A 17,882-nucleotide genomic window follows, 5' to 3' on the forward strand; every position below is an offset into this window, starting at 1 on the left:
ACTATATGTAAACAATGAGCAAAGTTTATAACTTGCAACCTTTCTCCCGGGAACTGTGAGGGATTAAGTCATCCTAGAAGACATATTAATTAGATTTTAGACTATGCTGAACAAAATGGCTATCTCAAAATTTAGATTGGGTGACTTCAGGAAAAAAAATGGGCGTGGTAAGGGGCCCATTTGCCCTCTAATCTTTTTGGTCACTTAAAAAGGGCACTAGAACTTTTAATTTCAGTTTGAATGAGCCCTCTCACGATATTCTAGGACTACTGGATCGATACGATCACCCCTGGAAACAAAAAACACACACAAAAAAAAAAAAACAAATAAACACGCATCCGTGATCTTTCTTCTGGCAAAAATACAAAATTCCACATTTTTGCAGATAGGAGCTTGAAACCTCTCCCTCTCAGTAGGGTTCTCTGATACGTTGAATCTGATGGTGTGATTTTCATTAAAGTTATATGACTTTTAGGGGTTGTTTTCCCCCTTTTTCGAGAATAAGACGTAACTTTTGATGGGTAAGACTAAACTTGATGAAACTTATATATTTGAAATCAGCATAAAAATCTGATTTTTCTGATGTATCTGATGTATCAAAATTCCGTTTTTTAGAGTTTTGGTTACTATTGAGCCGGGTTGCTCCTTACTTACAGTTCGATACCACGAACTGTTTGATGACAAGCCGGTATCTTCATCACAACTATAAGCTATTTCAGTACCACCAAATGAGGCAGACATTAGAGTGCTGGCAGATGAATTGGCATCATTGTCAGGGTACTTCATATAAATGATACAATGTTGTGTGGCTGCTACCAATGAGGCAAACATTTACAGCGTTGGTGAAGGAGTCTTGAATTTTTTTAAGTTCAGTGATGGAAATAAAATTATTCCATTTGGACGTATGTATGGCGTACACTTCATTTGTGTCTCTGTCTCCGGGGAACAGTGATAGGTGATGCCAACCTTTGAATGTTTATACAGGCCACAGCACTGTCACTGTCCAACCTTCTTGTCTTGGGTATGCACTCCCTTGGGCTCTCCCTAACAGCAAAAGAACCTTTCAGTCTCGCGTTTATAGTACATACCGTCTTTGAACAATTTTAATGCGTTGATATGTTTCATTGTTTTTATTCATTGTTTGTAGTCATTGTTTTAATTTCGGTATTTTTCCATTATGGGCCTTTACAAGGAAAACAGTCACGAAAAGCCCGTCACGAAAGTGGAATATTCAAGCTGTAAGATTGCCCTAACTTAGGACTAGAAACTAAATTTGATTGTTGTTTTAAGCAGACTCTGGGTAAAACTATCTCTCTAAATGCCGGACTCCTTCACAATTTATAAATGCTGAACAATTTTAATGTGTTGATATGTTTCATTGTTTTTATTCATTGTTTGTATTCATTGTTTTAATTTCGGTACTTTCCCATTATATGGGCCTTTACAAGGAAACCAGTCACGAAAAACCCGTTTTTGACGGGTTAATTCAAAAGACTGTTATAGAGTAATGCAATACATAGCGTGGTTTTCATTGCGGTTTTCGTTGATATGTTTCATTGTTTTTATTTCAGAAAACGATCGATTTTTCAGTCCTTATTTGTCTTATATAGTACTCAATAGTATAATTTAGGAAGGATTCTTAAAAAATACGTTTGGGGGGATCTCCCCCATCGTCTCCCCCTTGCATCCGTGCTTGCTACTTGCCCCTGTAAAAAGACCGAAATCAAACACTTCGTGGTAACGAACTGTATATTAAGTCGAAATCAAAGGCTATATTAAAAATTTCGGTTTTAATTTTTATCGACAATTGGTATAATTGGCATTGGATCAATTGTTTATGAGAAACAAGTACAGCATATACCGAGAAACCGAGAAAACAATTCAGCTCTTAGATGTAACCTATGGTTATATCCAGGTATCAGAGCCGCTCCTAGGGGGGGGCAGTTGCCCCGAGAGCCGTGGCTTGGGGGGGGCGTCTAGGGAATCGTCTACTTTGATCCAATTTTTCACTTTAATTTGGCTATTTTTGCTCATATTGAGTCGGGAGAGAGGCGCTGTAATTAATTTTTCCCCGGGCGCCACCAACCCTTGTAACGGCTCTGCCAGGAACGGGGGGAGGAGGGGGGAAGGGAGAAAGGGACTGAGATGCGGTCTAACTGGAAACGACTCTTAAAATCCAGTAGATACAAATTTCCTGAATGAAATGAATTAAATTTTCTAATTCAACTTCGAGATTTGCGTTGATATAGGTGCAATGTTAGGTTAATATAATTATACGAGATTCCATAACTGGAGATACAGACAAGGGTAAAATACTGCTCAATTCCTTACCGTATGCTCCTTTCAAATATTATAATAATTAATTAACTCGCGAATGCCCTCCCCCTCCCTCCTGGTGGTTTCTTAAATATCCCAAAGAGTATATAAAAATTAAAATGAAACGCCAAAAAAACGAAATTCTTAATTTATATTATCAAGAATATTTCAACTAATCAGAATTTCATGTTGCCTTCCATTATTATACATTCTTTAAATCATTTCAAATAATATTCTGGTAAATTAAGCAGTCAATCCCACACGGAGATAAATTGCAAATTGAGAAGACAGCCGGTTTAATATAGAAGCTTTGATGTAACGATGAAATGCATTATCAGGGCTATACATGGGACCATTGGGTGCGGAGGTGGGAGGGGGGGGTCTGGCCGCATTTGTAAGCTGTGGCGTAATTTTGTCATAATTTTTGGCGTAACTTGAAAACTGAAAAATGGGCCATATCGTCGGTCGGGTATCAAAAGCTGTATATCTTCATAACTGTGAATTTATCATAATTCAAAATAACTTAACTACCAATTTGTACTTTTAGCTGAATCCCATGAAAAATTGTATAAGTGATGAGGGAGTTGTAAGTTTGTATATTGGTAGTTAAGTTATTTCTGTTAGTGCTAAATATCCTTTTTTTCACTTTTTTCGAAATGATCAATATTTTTGTGGAAATTGTAGTATTTGCCAGTCTTATCATTCTACAGATTGATATTATATTTTTATAGGATCATAAATACGTCTCGATTGTTGCTTTGCAGGTTGATTTGTGTCAGGTTGAAAAGATTTTTCTTTTATAGTTTACCACTAATTACTGTCTTTTTATAAATAGATTTAAAATTATTTAAACCGTAATAATTTTAATAAAGTATATCGCTCTTCTTAATAGAAAAATTCCCTTTTTTGCCTCTTGTTGCCGAAAAGCTGTTGTTTCTATTTTATTTATAAATTAGCCCTTCTCGAATTTCAATGTTAATTTTTGTTAGTGCTAAATATCCTTTTTTTTGGAGTGATCAATATTTCAGCGGGAATTGTGATATTTTTCCCGGTCCAATGCCAATAATATCTTTTATTCGTAAATTAGCATATCTCGAATTTCAATGGAAACTGCTGGCCAAATATTAATTATAATGAAATTTCAAATTTAAAGACCAAAATTGATCCCTTGAAATTCTAGATGCGAAGTTAAAAAATAAAGCATTTTTCCGGATGTGTAAATATAAAAAAAAAGTGTTTCCAGTGGGAATCGAATCGACTAGCATATTTATTTCAAACAAAAGAAAGATAATAATCAAAAACAAACAAAGTTTTATCCAAAAGATATTACGTCAAGACTGAAAAATGTTTGATCGCGGGCGTATTGTGAAATTTGCAAAAAGGCACAAGCCACGATTTCGGTGATAAATTTCTTTATTTGATTCATTAGTGTAGGAGCATTATTGCCTACGTCGTGACTCGGCCAAGAAAATCTTGTATCTTTATTGTTGTTGGTGTAGAAATTGCTTGCTTCTTCTTTCAAATTGAAAGGGAGATATTATTTAAGGGGAGTCCAGGCTCGTCAAAGCAGCAAATAAAAGCCACATTATACATAAGTTAGATAAGCAACGGGAGGCTATTTTTCTGTGAAATTGGGTTAAATTATAGCCTACCATAATTGAGATTCCATATCTGAGATAGGGACAAGGTGAATATTCTCTTCCTTTACTATGCTCTTTCCAAATATACTGATCAATTCAATCACAAAAAGGAGTTTAATTTTCTATGGAGCAGGTGGAAGGGGCAACTGCTCCCAAACCCCAATTTGCCCCCCCCCATCTTAAACCTAGTTTCTTAAAAAATCTTGTCAAAACTAAGATAAGTCTGCAAAATTAAATCACCCAGGGAAACGGGTCATTTTCTTGGTACTTTCCTATTATATGGGCCTTTCTAAAAAGTCAGGTTTGGTTAATGCTAATGAAATAAAATAAAATAGGATGAATATATAATAGTTAATAAGCAAATTTGGGCTATATATTTGCACATTAGGGGGGGGGCAAAGCATTGCATGTATTAAATACGGGTACTTTCCCATTATATGGGCTTTTCTAAGAAGTTAAGTTTGGTTAATGATAATGAAATTAAATACAATAGAATAAAAATATTATAGTTTAGAAACAAATATGGGCTATATATTTGCAAATTAGGGGGGGGGGGTAAAGCGTAGCATATATTAAATACGTAACCCTACCTAGGTACCATTTCCCCCCCTAAACCCCAAAAAACAACAGTTTAAATATCGTTTACGCAAGGAAAACCACGCTATATATTGCATTACTCTATAGCAATCTCTTGAATTAACCCGTCAAAACCGGGCTTTTCGTGACTAGTTTCCATGTAAAGGCCCATATAATGGGAAATTACCGAAATTAAAACAATGAATACAAACAATGAATAAAAACAATGAAACATAACAACGCATTAAAATTGTTCAAAGACGGTATGTGTTATAAACGCAAGACTGAAACGTTCCTGTGTTGTTAGGGAGAGCCCAAGGGAGTGCAGACCCAAGACAAGAAGGTTGGACAGTGACAGTGTTGTGGCCTGTTTAAGCATGCAAAGGTTGGCATCATTTATCCAAGATCTCCGGAGACAGAGACACAGATGAAGTGTACGTAATACATACGTCCAAATGGGATGATTTTATTTCCATCACTGAGCTTAACAAAAATCAAGACTGCTTCACCAACGCTATAATTGTTTGCCTCATTGCTAGCAGCCATACAACGTCATATGAAGTACCCTGACAATGATGCCAATTTTATCTGCCAGCAATCTAATGTCTGCCTCATTTGGTGGTACTGAAATAGCTTAGAGTTGTGATGAAGATACCAGCTTGTCATCTATTATAAGGGTCAAGGTTGTATCTTTGTTTATGCCGAATGGTTTTACATCCTACTGTAAAGAGATTTAAGAACAATGTGTCGCCTCATACCAATCGGGAGTCGCAAATTTCGCTCCTCAATTTTTTCCACCAAGTTATGTCAATAGTTAAGTGAGCATATTTCACATCTCCCTTGACTTGAAACCTGGCTATTCTTATTTTCACACGTAGAACCCGCTGTAAGGCATCATAAGGCTAACTACCCTTTCTGGCGCACCTCAACGAGGTTCTTTGAGCAGTAACATTCTTTGGAGGGTGAATTTCCTGCTACTAGGCTAGGTATACTAGCACCATTTATAACCCCCTTTACTCATTTGTCCTTTTTTTTCTTGACATCATGTTCTGAACTTGATTAAGTTCTCTTCTAGTCTGATAGAAAAAAAAAACAAATTTGGACAAAAAATCAAACTGGCTCAAATTGAGCCAGTTGATCTTCCTTTGCGCTACATTACGTCAATAGCAAACCCGGCCTTAATTCAATTATTTTAAACAAAATTGTAGAGGAGGGATGTTACAGTTTCTCCTTTTGGTGCTGCAGCCTCTCCCCCCCCCCTCCCAAATTAAGGCTCTGGATCCGTGCTTGGTATATAGCCTTACTGCAGCAGTGATCCATCCCTGGGTTCTATATTGCCACGAACAGAATCAATCCACTGTCAGGGTTGGTTCGAAGCACCCAGGTCAGAGTGGGGGGGAGATCCCTTCATTTAAATGACTCCTAGATCACAGTATACGACTCGTCAAAATTTATTATACATTGATCCTTTATCACTTATACTTATCTACGGAGACAAACAAGTAGCTAAAACGGAATGCCTTATGTTTAAATGCATAACTATGAGCAGCTACATTTGTATGATTATATTGAAAGACCTTTTCTTCAAAGTGAACCATCTCTGGGCAATCTTGTTCAAGTCAATGGCATCGGTGAGGTCTTTCTCATTCGCCAACAACATGAGGGAATCTAGTCAAAATCAACCATGGCAGTTCTCAGCAAATTTTTAACAAACTTGACCTTGCTAAATGTTCTTTCGGCAGCAGCAACTGCAACAGGGGCTGACGCAGCTAATTTACAAAGCCGATTGGCTTGCTTAAGCTGAACGTCAAAGTCCACTTAAAAAGCAAGAGTAAGAACTAAAATGGCTGAAAATTGAAAAGACAAGCTCTGAGACTGTCTCTCATCATTATAGTCAACCTTTCAGGGAGGATTCTAAAATGTTGTCTATAGAAAGGACACATTGAGATCTTGGCTTGGCTTGAGCTCGGCGGTCAAAACGAGATGGTCCAAGTCGCCGACAATGATGTCTGACGAAATTTGCGTCTGGATCGACTTATCTTATTCTGGCAAATCCTTTTGCACTGTCAATGAAAAATCGCTCATTTCTTCCCCCGATATTCATTCGAAAAGTTTCTTCATAGCTTCAATAATCTCGATTGCGTCGATGATGTTGATCTCCTCTTCTTCAAGTTTTCTATTGCTATTCTCATCTTGTACATGGTTGTTTTCATAAGCATGAGGCAAGCGATATATTCTAACTTTATTGACAGGGTACAGGACTTGGAGATCCTCCGGTAGTTTATCGAACCACCTTTGTCTGAACAAACCGAATCTTGCTCATTGCGTCCGCATGGCCATCTACTTTGCCTGCTCACTCAAACACCCGCCCGACTCACCTTCGACTTTGATCGAACTGGAAACGCCCCACATGTAGACCACGCACAAAATGGACTTACATCATTCGCGGGCTACTCACTACCCGAAGCTTTAACCCCAACATGCTCCGATTCTCTTCCATAGCTGACCACTCTAGAGACGACTAAATTTGCTGACATCTGGTTCCATCGATGCCTGCGACACTGCCGAGCAAGAGCTTTAAGCCAAATCAAGGATAATTAAACATGACGGGTTAACCCAGACTGATTGTACCCTAAAAACGATTGCTCCCAACATGATCGTTGGGAGTTATACCCTTATTACATTGTATCCACGGAAGAAGTAAGTAGCATAGGATTGTCTAGCGTTATGGCTCCAGATATCCTTAGTTTCTAACCTCCAAGGTTAATTCGTCTATATAGACAAAGTGTTTCTCTCTGAAATCAGAGCCAATTCAGAATATAATCCCTAACACCTACAATCACTTTCACCTTATACTTATTTGAAAGTTGAATCCCAAGGCGATGGCACTAATTGAAAATTGCAACCATGGAACATTGTACAATGGACAATAGTACTCAATGGAAGATTAAAGAAACAAATTCTCACTGTTAGATGATGTAGTTAACTTTACTGCTACTACCACTAACAGCTCATTACTACATAAAGCTGGAAATACAGGCACATACACATGATTTTTTGGTGTTAGGAGTTTTCCCCTGGAAAATTCACCACCCTCCCCCCAGAAAATTCCCCCACATTCAAAGTTGAGTAGCCGCAAAAATAGGTACCTCGAAATGTCGATCATGTGACTTAAGGGGTAATAAAAGAACCAGATGTCTGCCTTTTTAATGAAATTTAATATGCCTGTTTCAGTAACAAAATAAAAAAAAAATGGACTCAAACAGTTCATAATATTTACCGATCAAAATGTGAACGAAACAAACCGAGTAAAAATGACAAGACAAAAACAGACAACGCAGAAACTAAAAAGGAATAAAACTAATCAAAAGAATTAAAAAGTCTAAGTCTTCTTGAGAATAAAAAGGGACTTTTCCTAAGAAGAAATCCTTGAGAAAGTCTCAAGAAAACATGTTCAGATTTTCTTTGCGAAAATAGGAACGAAGCAAACCGGATAACAATAAAAAGACAAAACAGACAACACGGAAATTAAAAATAAATAAAAACCTTAATTAGAAGAATTTAAAAAGCTAACAGTGGAAAAACTAACAACAGAAAAAATGAATATAACTCGGAGTCAATCCATTAGACAGAACCAAGCAAATTTAAAACGAACAGAACTCCTTATTCCAAATAAGCAAGCAATAGTTTAAATAAACAAAAATAAACCCTTCCCTTCTTTGGCTCTATTGCTGCCCCCCCCCCTGTGAAAGATGTCCGTATGTTTCCCAATAACCAATACCACTGTATATGTAAACAATGGATAAATTATAGAACATACAGCCCTACATGCTCTGGGGGGTCATATCATCCCCAGAGGCATATTTATTGGCCCTCGCCTTTCAATTATGCCGAACCAAATGGCTATCTCAAAATTTCAGTCGGATGTCTGGGGAAAATGGGCATTGGAAGGGGGCTAGTCGCCCTCCAATCTGCTTGGTCACTTAAAAGGACACTAAAACTTTTAAATTTTTGTTTCGAATGAGCCTTCTCCTGATCTTCTAGGATTCTTGGCTCTATACGATCATCCCTGGAAAAAAAAAACATCCATGATGTTTCTTTGGCAGAAAATACAAAATTTTTAATTTTTGTGGATGAGAGCCTGAAACCTTTACAATCGGGTTCTCTGATCGTTCTGTGGTTAGGCGGAGGGGGGGGGTATATGCCTCAAAGGATGCATATTAATGCCAAAATATCCTAACTCTCATTTAGCTTTCAGATGAATGCGGAATTAGTTCTAAGAAAGGGGAGTGGCGGTAGAGATTGATAATAATCCCTCTTGATTTCCGGGAATATTTCTGGTCTACGTCGTTACTGTGAAAGTAAACCCCGAAACGAGCAGAATTTATTTCGTATAGGAGGGAGCCTTCCCCCCACTCATCCCCATTTTCCCCCTCGTGGTCATAGAAACTTCCAAGAATGGTCATTCGATAAGAACTTGACAGTTCTAGTTTGTTTTTTTAGAGTCGAAAGTGATCGGAGACTAATCAGCCCCTGTCCTGTAACCTTTTTCGATATCTGGTCCTTTTATTGCCACTTAGGACATCTTATCGACATGTTGAGGTACCTATTTTGTACTTTCTCCATGGGTGCTCAATTCTGCTTGTGAGGAATTTTCCGGGAGGAAGCGCCAGCCCCAGGATTTTTATGGGGGGGGGGAGAATAAAAAAGGGGTTAAATGAAAAAAAACTCGAAAAAATCTAGGATTTCTGGGGGTGGGTGAGAATCCCTGTGTGCGTCCCTGGTCTGAGGCCAAGACCAAGATTTCTCTGGTTGATCTTCATCCACCTCTCCTTACTCGGAACTCCACTCTTTATTTCCTTCTGTGAAACTTCCGTAGCATCAATTCACAGAAATTAGGGGGAGGGGCAAAAATGTATTATTCAAATCTAGAGTGGAGAGAATCTTGTTGATGTCTCAAGTTTTTCAATAAAAGTACCAAAAATGCCATTTTTCTATTAAAATAACGAAAAAAGATTTTTTTTTCCAAAATCTAAGGAGATCTTGCGGGGGTCAATGCCTCCTTGCTCCCCCTCAATGAAGCTATTGTTTGTTTGACCTCTATCCTACCCATTAGAGGACTTCTTACTTTCCGTTTGATTCCTGCTGGTCTTGATATCCAAAAATAATATCTTGCTCATACATTTGCATGCTCAGTAATGTTGGTGGTTTAGTTAGAGTGAAGTTGGAAGTTTAAGAGGCGGGGAAATTGTTTTAAAGATAGTACAGGGGGTATTCGGAACGGATCCCTTTTTTGTCTACAAAAGTCGTAGATGCAAAAGTTTTTTTAGATTTCATAACGCGATGCAGAATCTTGTTTGCTTGATCTTGGCTACACTCTTAGCCAATAGCAATATTGGAACCTCTCCCTCCCCTTTGGGACGTCAATTCGCGGTTTTAACGAAAATGCAAAAAAAAAACTACTTTCGAAATCTAGAGCGGGGGCAATTAGCAACTCTACCTTTTTTTTCTTTGTTCGGGAATGTGATGGACTTTGTTTATCTTATTAGCAAGTAATTACTTTTAACGTGTACTTGCAGAAGGGTCAGCAATTTTCTGCCTCACATGGCATCTGAAGTACAGACGTTTCGTGGGAATTCGTTTAAACAAAAGCCCCCCAGACTGTATTAACGAGTAAGTTACATTATTTAATTTGACATCATTCCAGTGACGTTAATTCAGGTGGTATCCCTCCCCCCCCCCGTTTCTAAATGCCTCTTTTGGTGGCTTTTTCCTCGGAAATGCCTTTTTTGGTATTTTCATTAAGAGGATTGAAAAAATGACAAATTTGTCCCTCACCCCCTAAATTTATGTAAATTGACATCACTGTATCATTCCCCACAAACATTTAGACGGGTGCAACATTCTGCAGGTAAAGTTATTTTTCCATGGTTGCAACCTGCTGTTGTCGGAATGTGCAATGTTCAGTACCTTCGGGTCTTCATATCAGCCAGCCCATGAATTATGATATAGCTCATGAATAGACTTTAAAAGGCTGAGCGACGACTGAGTTTGCATAACTGTAACTAAGAAAAATTTCCCTTCTCTGAATCTAATCATGAAAACTCATCATTAGTATATTATCGCATATTTAGTACGTAGTATACTATTGCACTTAGCTCACTGTCACTTTTGTTTTAGCGCGTGGACATGTTCGAGTGCGATTTACCGAGGATAAAATCTTGCGTGGGTCTAATCCAGCGGGTCCTGCTTGAAGGAGGGGACTGACAATTGCCTTCCTAGGTTTTGATAAAAAAAAAATAGCTCGTGAATAGACTTAAAAAGGCTGAGCGACGACTGAGTTTGCATAACTGTAACTAAGAAAAATTTCAATTCTCTGACTCTAATCGTGAAAACTCATCATTATTATATTATCGCATATTCAACACGCAGTATACTATTGCAGTTAGCTCAGTGTCACTTTTTTTTTTAGCGCGTGGCCATCTTTGAGTGGGATTTACGGAGGATAAAATCTTCTGTGGGTCTAATTCAGCGGGCTCTGCTTGAAGGAGGGGGCTGCTAATTGCCTTCCTAGGTTTTGATAAAAAAAAAAATAGCTCGTGAATAGACTTAAAAAGGCTGAGCGACGACTGAGTTTGCATAACTGTAACTAAGAAAAATTTCCATTCTCTGACTCTAATCGTGAAAACTCATCATTATTATATTATCGCATATTCAACACGCAGTATACTATTGCAGTTAGCTCAGTGTCACTTTTTTTTTTAGCGCGTGGCCATCTTTGAGTGGGATTTACGGAGGATAAAATCTTCTGTGGGTCTAATTCAGCGGGCTCTGCTTGAAGGAGGGGGCTGCTAATTGCCTTCCTAGGTTTTGATAAAAAAAATTATGTTTTCGTTGAAAAAAAGCACAAAAGGCACCAACCCCTCCTAGATATTGAAAAACAACTTTTTTTGTATAATTATTATAAAAAGATGAAAAGATCCTTTGACTCTATTGCAGTTTCACGAATTGACGCCCCTGAGTTAACCTCTCCTTCGGATAATTAAGGAAGCGACCTTTGAATTATTCTGATTTGAAAGAGATATAGCTTGTCTTTATACATTGAGAGGACACACGAGTGACAATCTGTCATCCTTCATCAGTAAATTAAAATGTGCCCTACCCAAAAGCAAAGCTTCCTTTAACGATAGCTCTAGAAATTGGATAACGCCACATTTTTCGTACAGGTTGTTTGTCCGTCCAAAGGTAAAAACGCGTATATACGTTAAAAGTCACTTTTCGAGTTAGATATACCACTGAATTCAGTTCAAAACAGTTAATCGAATGGTGCATGCAAGAATGTCCTAATAACATCCCCTGCAAAGATTTTTCTGGTAAAAACATGTATCTGCAGCATTTCGCCCCTTTTGCCAAAGTTGAAAAATCGACATTTAGCAGTGTCAGCAAACTTCGGCATCTATTTTAATTGCATAATATGAAAAAATACTGTCTAAAACTAATCCTAACAACTTTTCACTTCAATCCTGTGTTTAGTGTGGCGCAATGGGTGGGAAAAGTGCCGCAAAACTTGAGAAACTTTGATGACGATTTTCTCGGAATAATGAAAAGTGTATATACGCGTTTTTACTTTTGGACGGCCGTGTTATTTGACATACGGTTAGTCCAGTCAATCGGGTACCTAAAGCTGTCGGTACGCAATTCCTCTAAAAACAACAAACTCTAGAAAATTGTCCTCTGCCTTCCGAACCGCCCACGTCTCAGAACCGTACTTGACCGCTGTCACTATCGTAGCTTTCAATATACTACTCTTGGTTCACAGACTTGCCTTCCTATTCTTTCAAGCTTTTTTTTTTGACATAAAAGAATACACTGATCCTTGGCTATTCTACGCTTTCCATTTTAACTGCATCCGCCATCTTTGTCAATAATACTACCTAGCTAAGTGAACATATCCATATGATTGACCTTTTCGTTGTGCAACATCACCTCTTCAGCTTCATTTATCCCTAGTCTAAGCGACTTTGTCTTCTTAACGTATATTTTCAAACGTATTCTTGCACCCTCAACTCGCAAAAATTCCTGCAAATCATCCATTTGGCTAACGTCTGCATAATTTAAGTCTGGGAGATATTTACCTTCCCAGTCGATTCCATGCTCTCCCATAGCCTTTACCGTTGTCATTAGGACAGAGTTTGCCAAAGAATCCGTATAAACGGGGATAGTATACAACTGTGCTTAACTTATTATTCGACACCAAACCAGCCACTAACTCTACTTTCGACCTTGACCGCAGCAATATTGTTCTCGTAAATAGTACTAATCACTTTAATGTGGACTTATCTGGTCTACTATTTAAGGATCGGACCTTCAATAAAGCTGTTACTATGGTTTGAATCAAACGCCTGTTCATAATCTATAAAATTCAGTACTAAAGGGTTCTAATGTCTCAGATACTTCTCAGTTAATAATCTAAGAGTGAAAATTAGGTCAATGCATCCTCTCCCTTTCCTAAAATTGCACTGTTCTTCATGTAAGAATTTGCCTACATCATCTCTTAGTCTAATAAGCATCATCATGCTAATTAATTTGTTCCAAGCCAATACCTCTATGATTACCATACTTACTCTTGCCATCTTTCTTATAAAGGGGTTTGTCGCATATTCAATACAACCAATAAATCCATTTCACATTAAGGTGCGAAATATGTTTCGCATTTTATATGATTCTTGCCATGAACAAACAAAATCTTTGTATTTGTACTGCAATTCACAGATAAACCAGGTTAACAATTCATCAAAGGCTATTAAATAAGAGCCATTTGAGCAATTCCATTGTTCAGAGGCGAAAAACGAACTATTGATAAATCAGCTTCTGTTAACAAGACGCATTACGAATAGGCTAAGGTTTCTTGGAGTACAACTTCCTTGCTTGGGAGGGCAGTTGAGGAGCTAATCGATCTTCTTACTTTTAGAAAAGCTGTACCTAATATGGATAGTGAGAGAATTACTAATAAAGCATATCCTATCAAACAAAATAAATGATTTTGCTGAAATGACGATTACTATAAAATCAAATTGGCACTTTTCTTTCATATTAAGCATACAAGTAGAGCTTAAGTGAAACCATTTTTTCAGTCTTATTGTTTTGCCAAGTTACCCCTCACCTTTGTCTGTCTAAATTTTCAGGTCGGAGTACATGGAATTTCCTTCATACTATGGCCGCATACTACCCGGAAAGACCTTCTGAGCAAGACCAAAATGATATGAAAAATTTTTTACGCATTTTTTCGAGGTTCTATCCTTGTTCTTATTGCGCTGAAGATTTCAAACGAGAGTGAGTATAACTTTTAAATTATTTCAGTAGAGGTACCATACTAGTTTTTACAGAGGTGTCTGTATCCCCTCTGAATTCATTGAAAACTATCGTTTTGAACTCAGCATTCAGCAAAATCATCCAAGACTACTTACCTTGTGAAGGTTGAAACGAAGATATTTTGTCACAATATTTGCAATCTTCTTCGTAACTGATGTCCGGTTTGGTCAATAGCTAAGTGACGCAGAAGGGGAATCCTTGAATGCTAAGTTGCAATGGTTTCTGAACAATAAGTCGAAAACCATACAAGTGTACAGAATGTCACTCATGAGTTGCTATATGAAAAGGTCTGCCTGCTTAAATCGATTAGTTTTGGGGTACAAAGATTTAGATCCATCCAATCAGGGGACCTGAAACTTTATTCAGTCCGCATCTTTCCTTGTGTAATCTACCTGATAACATGTGCTATTTTTATGACTGGGAAAGCATCTTTTCGAGAAAACTCTTTAGTTAAGACATACCTTTTAACTGGCATCCATTTTAAAGGCTGGTGAGAATCCAGGAGGATATCCATTGGCAAAAATAAAAAAAAAAATGCCAAGAAAACTGACCTCCGAGGACTATCGCAATTCTGTTCAAGTGTGTTATTTGCTAAATTATGTCTTTCTCGGCGACGTTTTGAGACGCCATCAGGGGCTTTAATGCGGCAAAATATAGGGCCTTTTCTTTAAATAAAGGTACAAAAAAAAGGTGATTTTCAAAATTTACACACACACACGCCCATTTGTGCCCTGGTCACTACAGAAACAACGCCTAAATACGAAGAAACCGGAACTGAGGAAGCACATTCGCTGAAAACGTGTGCTTTAACAGTGCCCCTGCATATACCATCCATCAAATGATGCACCTTTTAGCTCTTAACAAAATTGTTGCAAATGATGGTGTCAATCCTGACCCTTTAGAGTGTCAAGATTCTATCAGGAAAATGTGTATCGCTTATTTGTGCTTGTTTCAAGATAAAAATATCGTATACTGAGGTAGACGGATGCCAACTGAATAATTGTATCAAGCGCTATTGATCTTCTCAGTAGCATGCACATAGTAAACCCTATAGCTTTTTGGTAGCACCTCTCATGTATTTTCGAGGGTAAGGTTGAATGAGCCAGGAGCATCAGTTGAATGCGGCAAACTCCCCCTCCTTGATCTTAAGTAATAGCTTGTTTGTATACATTACACAAATCAAGCAAAATTATTATATTCAGTTACTATTTCCGTTGCAAATTCATTTGGATAAGTAAAAACAATGTGTGATTTTTATGAACTTCGTAAATTCGTTTTGTTTTATAGGCATCGTCGTAGTTTCTTATGAGAAAGGGGCCAAGACTGAATTAATTATTTTTTTGAAAACCCGTCCTAAAAAAAAAAAAAAAAAAAAAAGGACGGAGCACGGACAAAAGAAAAACAGAAGAAAACACAATTAAAAAACAAAAATAAATAGCGTCAAACATATTTATACAAAAATAAACTGCTCAAAAATCACCAAATTTTAGAGAATTTGCACCTTTTTGAAACTTTACTTATTTTTACTCGAATCTCAAGAATGTTTCGAAACCTGATTAACCATAATCCTTTTGGCACTCTTTCTCGCATTCCTGTATTTAAGATTTTGCTTGTTTTGTTTAATGATTTTTCAATGTATTTTATCCTCTGGCTTTTAATGGAACAAGAACAGCATTAAAAAGCTGTGTTCAATTATTGGTTAATAATGGTGATAGGACGAAGCCGTTTTTTTTTTTTTTTTCGATTCCATTTCTCAGTCTTGACTCCGATACGATTCCCGGATCTAATTTTTAGCACATTTAAAGTGCATTTTGTTTTCACTCTATTCCCTGTTCGTAATTTTGGGTTTGGAAATAATGGATAAAAAACCTTAACCTTTCCCCAGTTCTACTTGTCATCTAATTGAGCTAGTTCAGCCAGGTCCTAGAAACCCTGTAATCATGCATTTTCCTACCACAAACCTTATCACCATGTAATTGATCATTAAATGTCTTTTACTGGATATCGAAATTAAAAATTGACCGTGTCCCTTTGCAAAATCTGGCTTTCAGAGGGGGGTAGGGGTTAGCAGAGAATTGCTTGGGATCACCAAGAACAACAGTTTTAGAACGTAATTTTTCAAAGGTTCTTGGGAGAAACCTGGAGGAGACGTATTCTCCTGTTTTTAGGCACTAAATTTAAACATACTAATTGACAATTAGCTTGTTCTTGAAATAAGAGGCTGACTCTTACGTTCTGGGTGACGAAAAAAATAACAATATGTCCAGACATACAGCGTGTGTAAAAAATAAGAAAAGAAAAAACAAGGTGACAACAAATTTGTCTGTAATATCCTACATTTTCTACGTTTTTTTTTTAACGTCAACACACTCCAAATTAAATTTATGCTATATGCCTGCGTTTGTAAATTTCAAAGAACCTGTAACAACGGGAGCGGACGCAAGCGGTCTAAGGGCATAATACAAATTTTTGATAATCAGAAAGCTGCTTAATATTGTAGCCTATATATGTGTATCACAGTTTCTGACAAAGTTTGATGGAGTTGATTCTTGAAAGATATAAGCAAAGGCTAGAAACTTGTATCACTTCAAGTACCAAGGACAGTGAAATTGAATTTATTTGAATTGGCTAAGTGGAAGCTTACGCAATTATATACGGCTTAGAAAACTAAAAAGAAAATTTTCTCTGTATGCCTTAACGTCGCTTGTGTTCTAGCGCAGGTTCCAAATTTTAAAAAAGAAGAAGAAATTTAAGTACAAAAAAAAGCTAAAACGCACAGTACAAAATATCTTAAGATGTAGCTGTTCTTGGAAGGGGAAGTTGTCTTCGGGGATTAATAGATAGTTGATGTTTGAATTTGTAAGGACGAAAAGCGATGTGAAATTTAGCTAATTGGTTATGCTTATTTATTTTCATGGTTCAACTTTGCAACAATAAAAATAAAAAAAAAACTGGTAGTTTTACTTCCCTAAAAGCTTCATAATTTTGAAAAAAAAACAAAAAAAAAAGTATTATTCAAGTATGAATAGACCTGCCCCTGGTACTACATGTGTGGTTTATCACGTGGCAAATTCGTTGATTCAAAACGAGTATAAGTTTCCAACGAGTAGTTTGAGTCGATTTTAGAAATACCACTTCGAGTTTAAAAACTGAAAGATTTCTGAATTTCAAAGTTTATCTTATCATTTTTGGAACTTAATCTTTAGCTGTATAAAAAGCAAATATGAATCTAATCTTGTGATGAATATATTCCATCTTGACTTGCCTCAACTCCCCAATGACAAAAGGGAAGAATTGAGGAGGGTGGTTATCTAGCCCAAATTCGAATCTCGAGGCATAGTCAGGGGAAAATCTTAAATCAATCATAAATAGGGTGAGGTCAATGGGGACAACAGTCCCCTCATTTTGGGTAACTCCGAATAGGATATTAAAAACAGACATTAATCGAAGACAAGAAAACATCAAACGAATGTAGAGAGCAGTTTTAAAACTTACGACAGAAATTTGTTGTGTTTTGTGAATAAAACCCTTTGTGCAATGAATCTACAGCTCATATCACGGCCCAGGAAGCCATTTTCAAGTTTCTACTTCTGCTCTTCCGTTCCGGTAAGACCCGGAACAGTATGCGACAACAGGCAAGTTTCTATGCGTATCTTAAGTTGATAAAACGTTTTTTTTTTAGCTGGGTTTAAGATTCTACTTCTGTTAAAACAACTATAATTCGAGTCAGATTCTAAACCAAATTAGAAGATTTTGATATATTGAGAACTTCTTTCATTGGAAACATATTCCAAGTTCTTAATCAGGAATTCAAATTTTTTCTAGAGGTCTTGTTCACATATTTTCATAAAAACTTTCATATAAAAACAATTTTATTGGGGAAAAATTTCTCTCTAGCATTTTTATTGACGCTAAAGCAAACAGAATGATAAATATTCAACCTAATTCTTTGCAGCTTTCGTTTGACGCTCTGCTCAG

The 17,882-nt window shown here is 37.1% G+C and overlaps 1 protein-coding gene across 5 annotated transcripts in view; it reads left to right on the forward strand.

The window, feature by feature from the left end:
- The window catches only part of Alr (Evr1_Alr domain-containing protein Alr), a 160,384-nt gene that overhangs the window by 141,734 nt on the left and 768 nt on the right, over positions 1-17,882 (forward strand). For all 5 annotated transcript variants that reach the window (XM_089086625.1, XM_089086626.1, XM_089086629.1 and 2 more), the window contains one exon: positions 13,718-13,865. In XM_089086625.1, the coding sequence (XP_088942751.1) occupies positions 13,718-13,865 (148 nt within the window). The remainder of the gene's footprint in view (positions 1-13,717; positions 13,866-17,882) is intronic.

This window comes from Artemia sp. Qi Xiang Cuo, chromosome 3 (genome assembly GCF_049724085.1).
Source record: "Artemia sp. Qi Xiang Cuo chromosome 3, ASM4972408v1, whole genome shotgun sequence".
NCBI lineage: Eukaryota > Metazoa > Arthropoda > Branchiopoda > Anostraca > Artemiidae > Artemia > Artemia sp. Qi Xiang Cuo.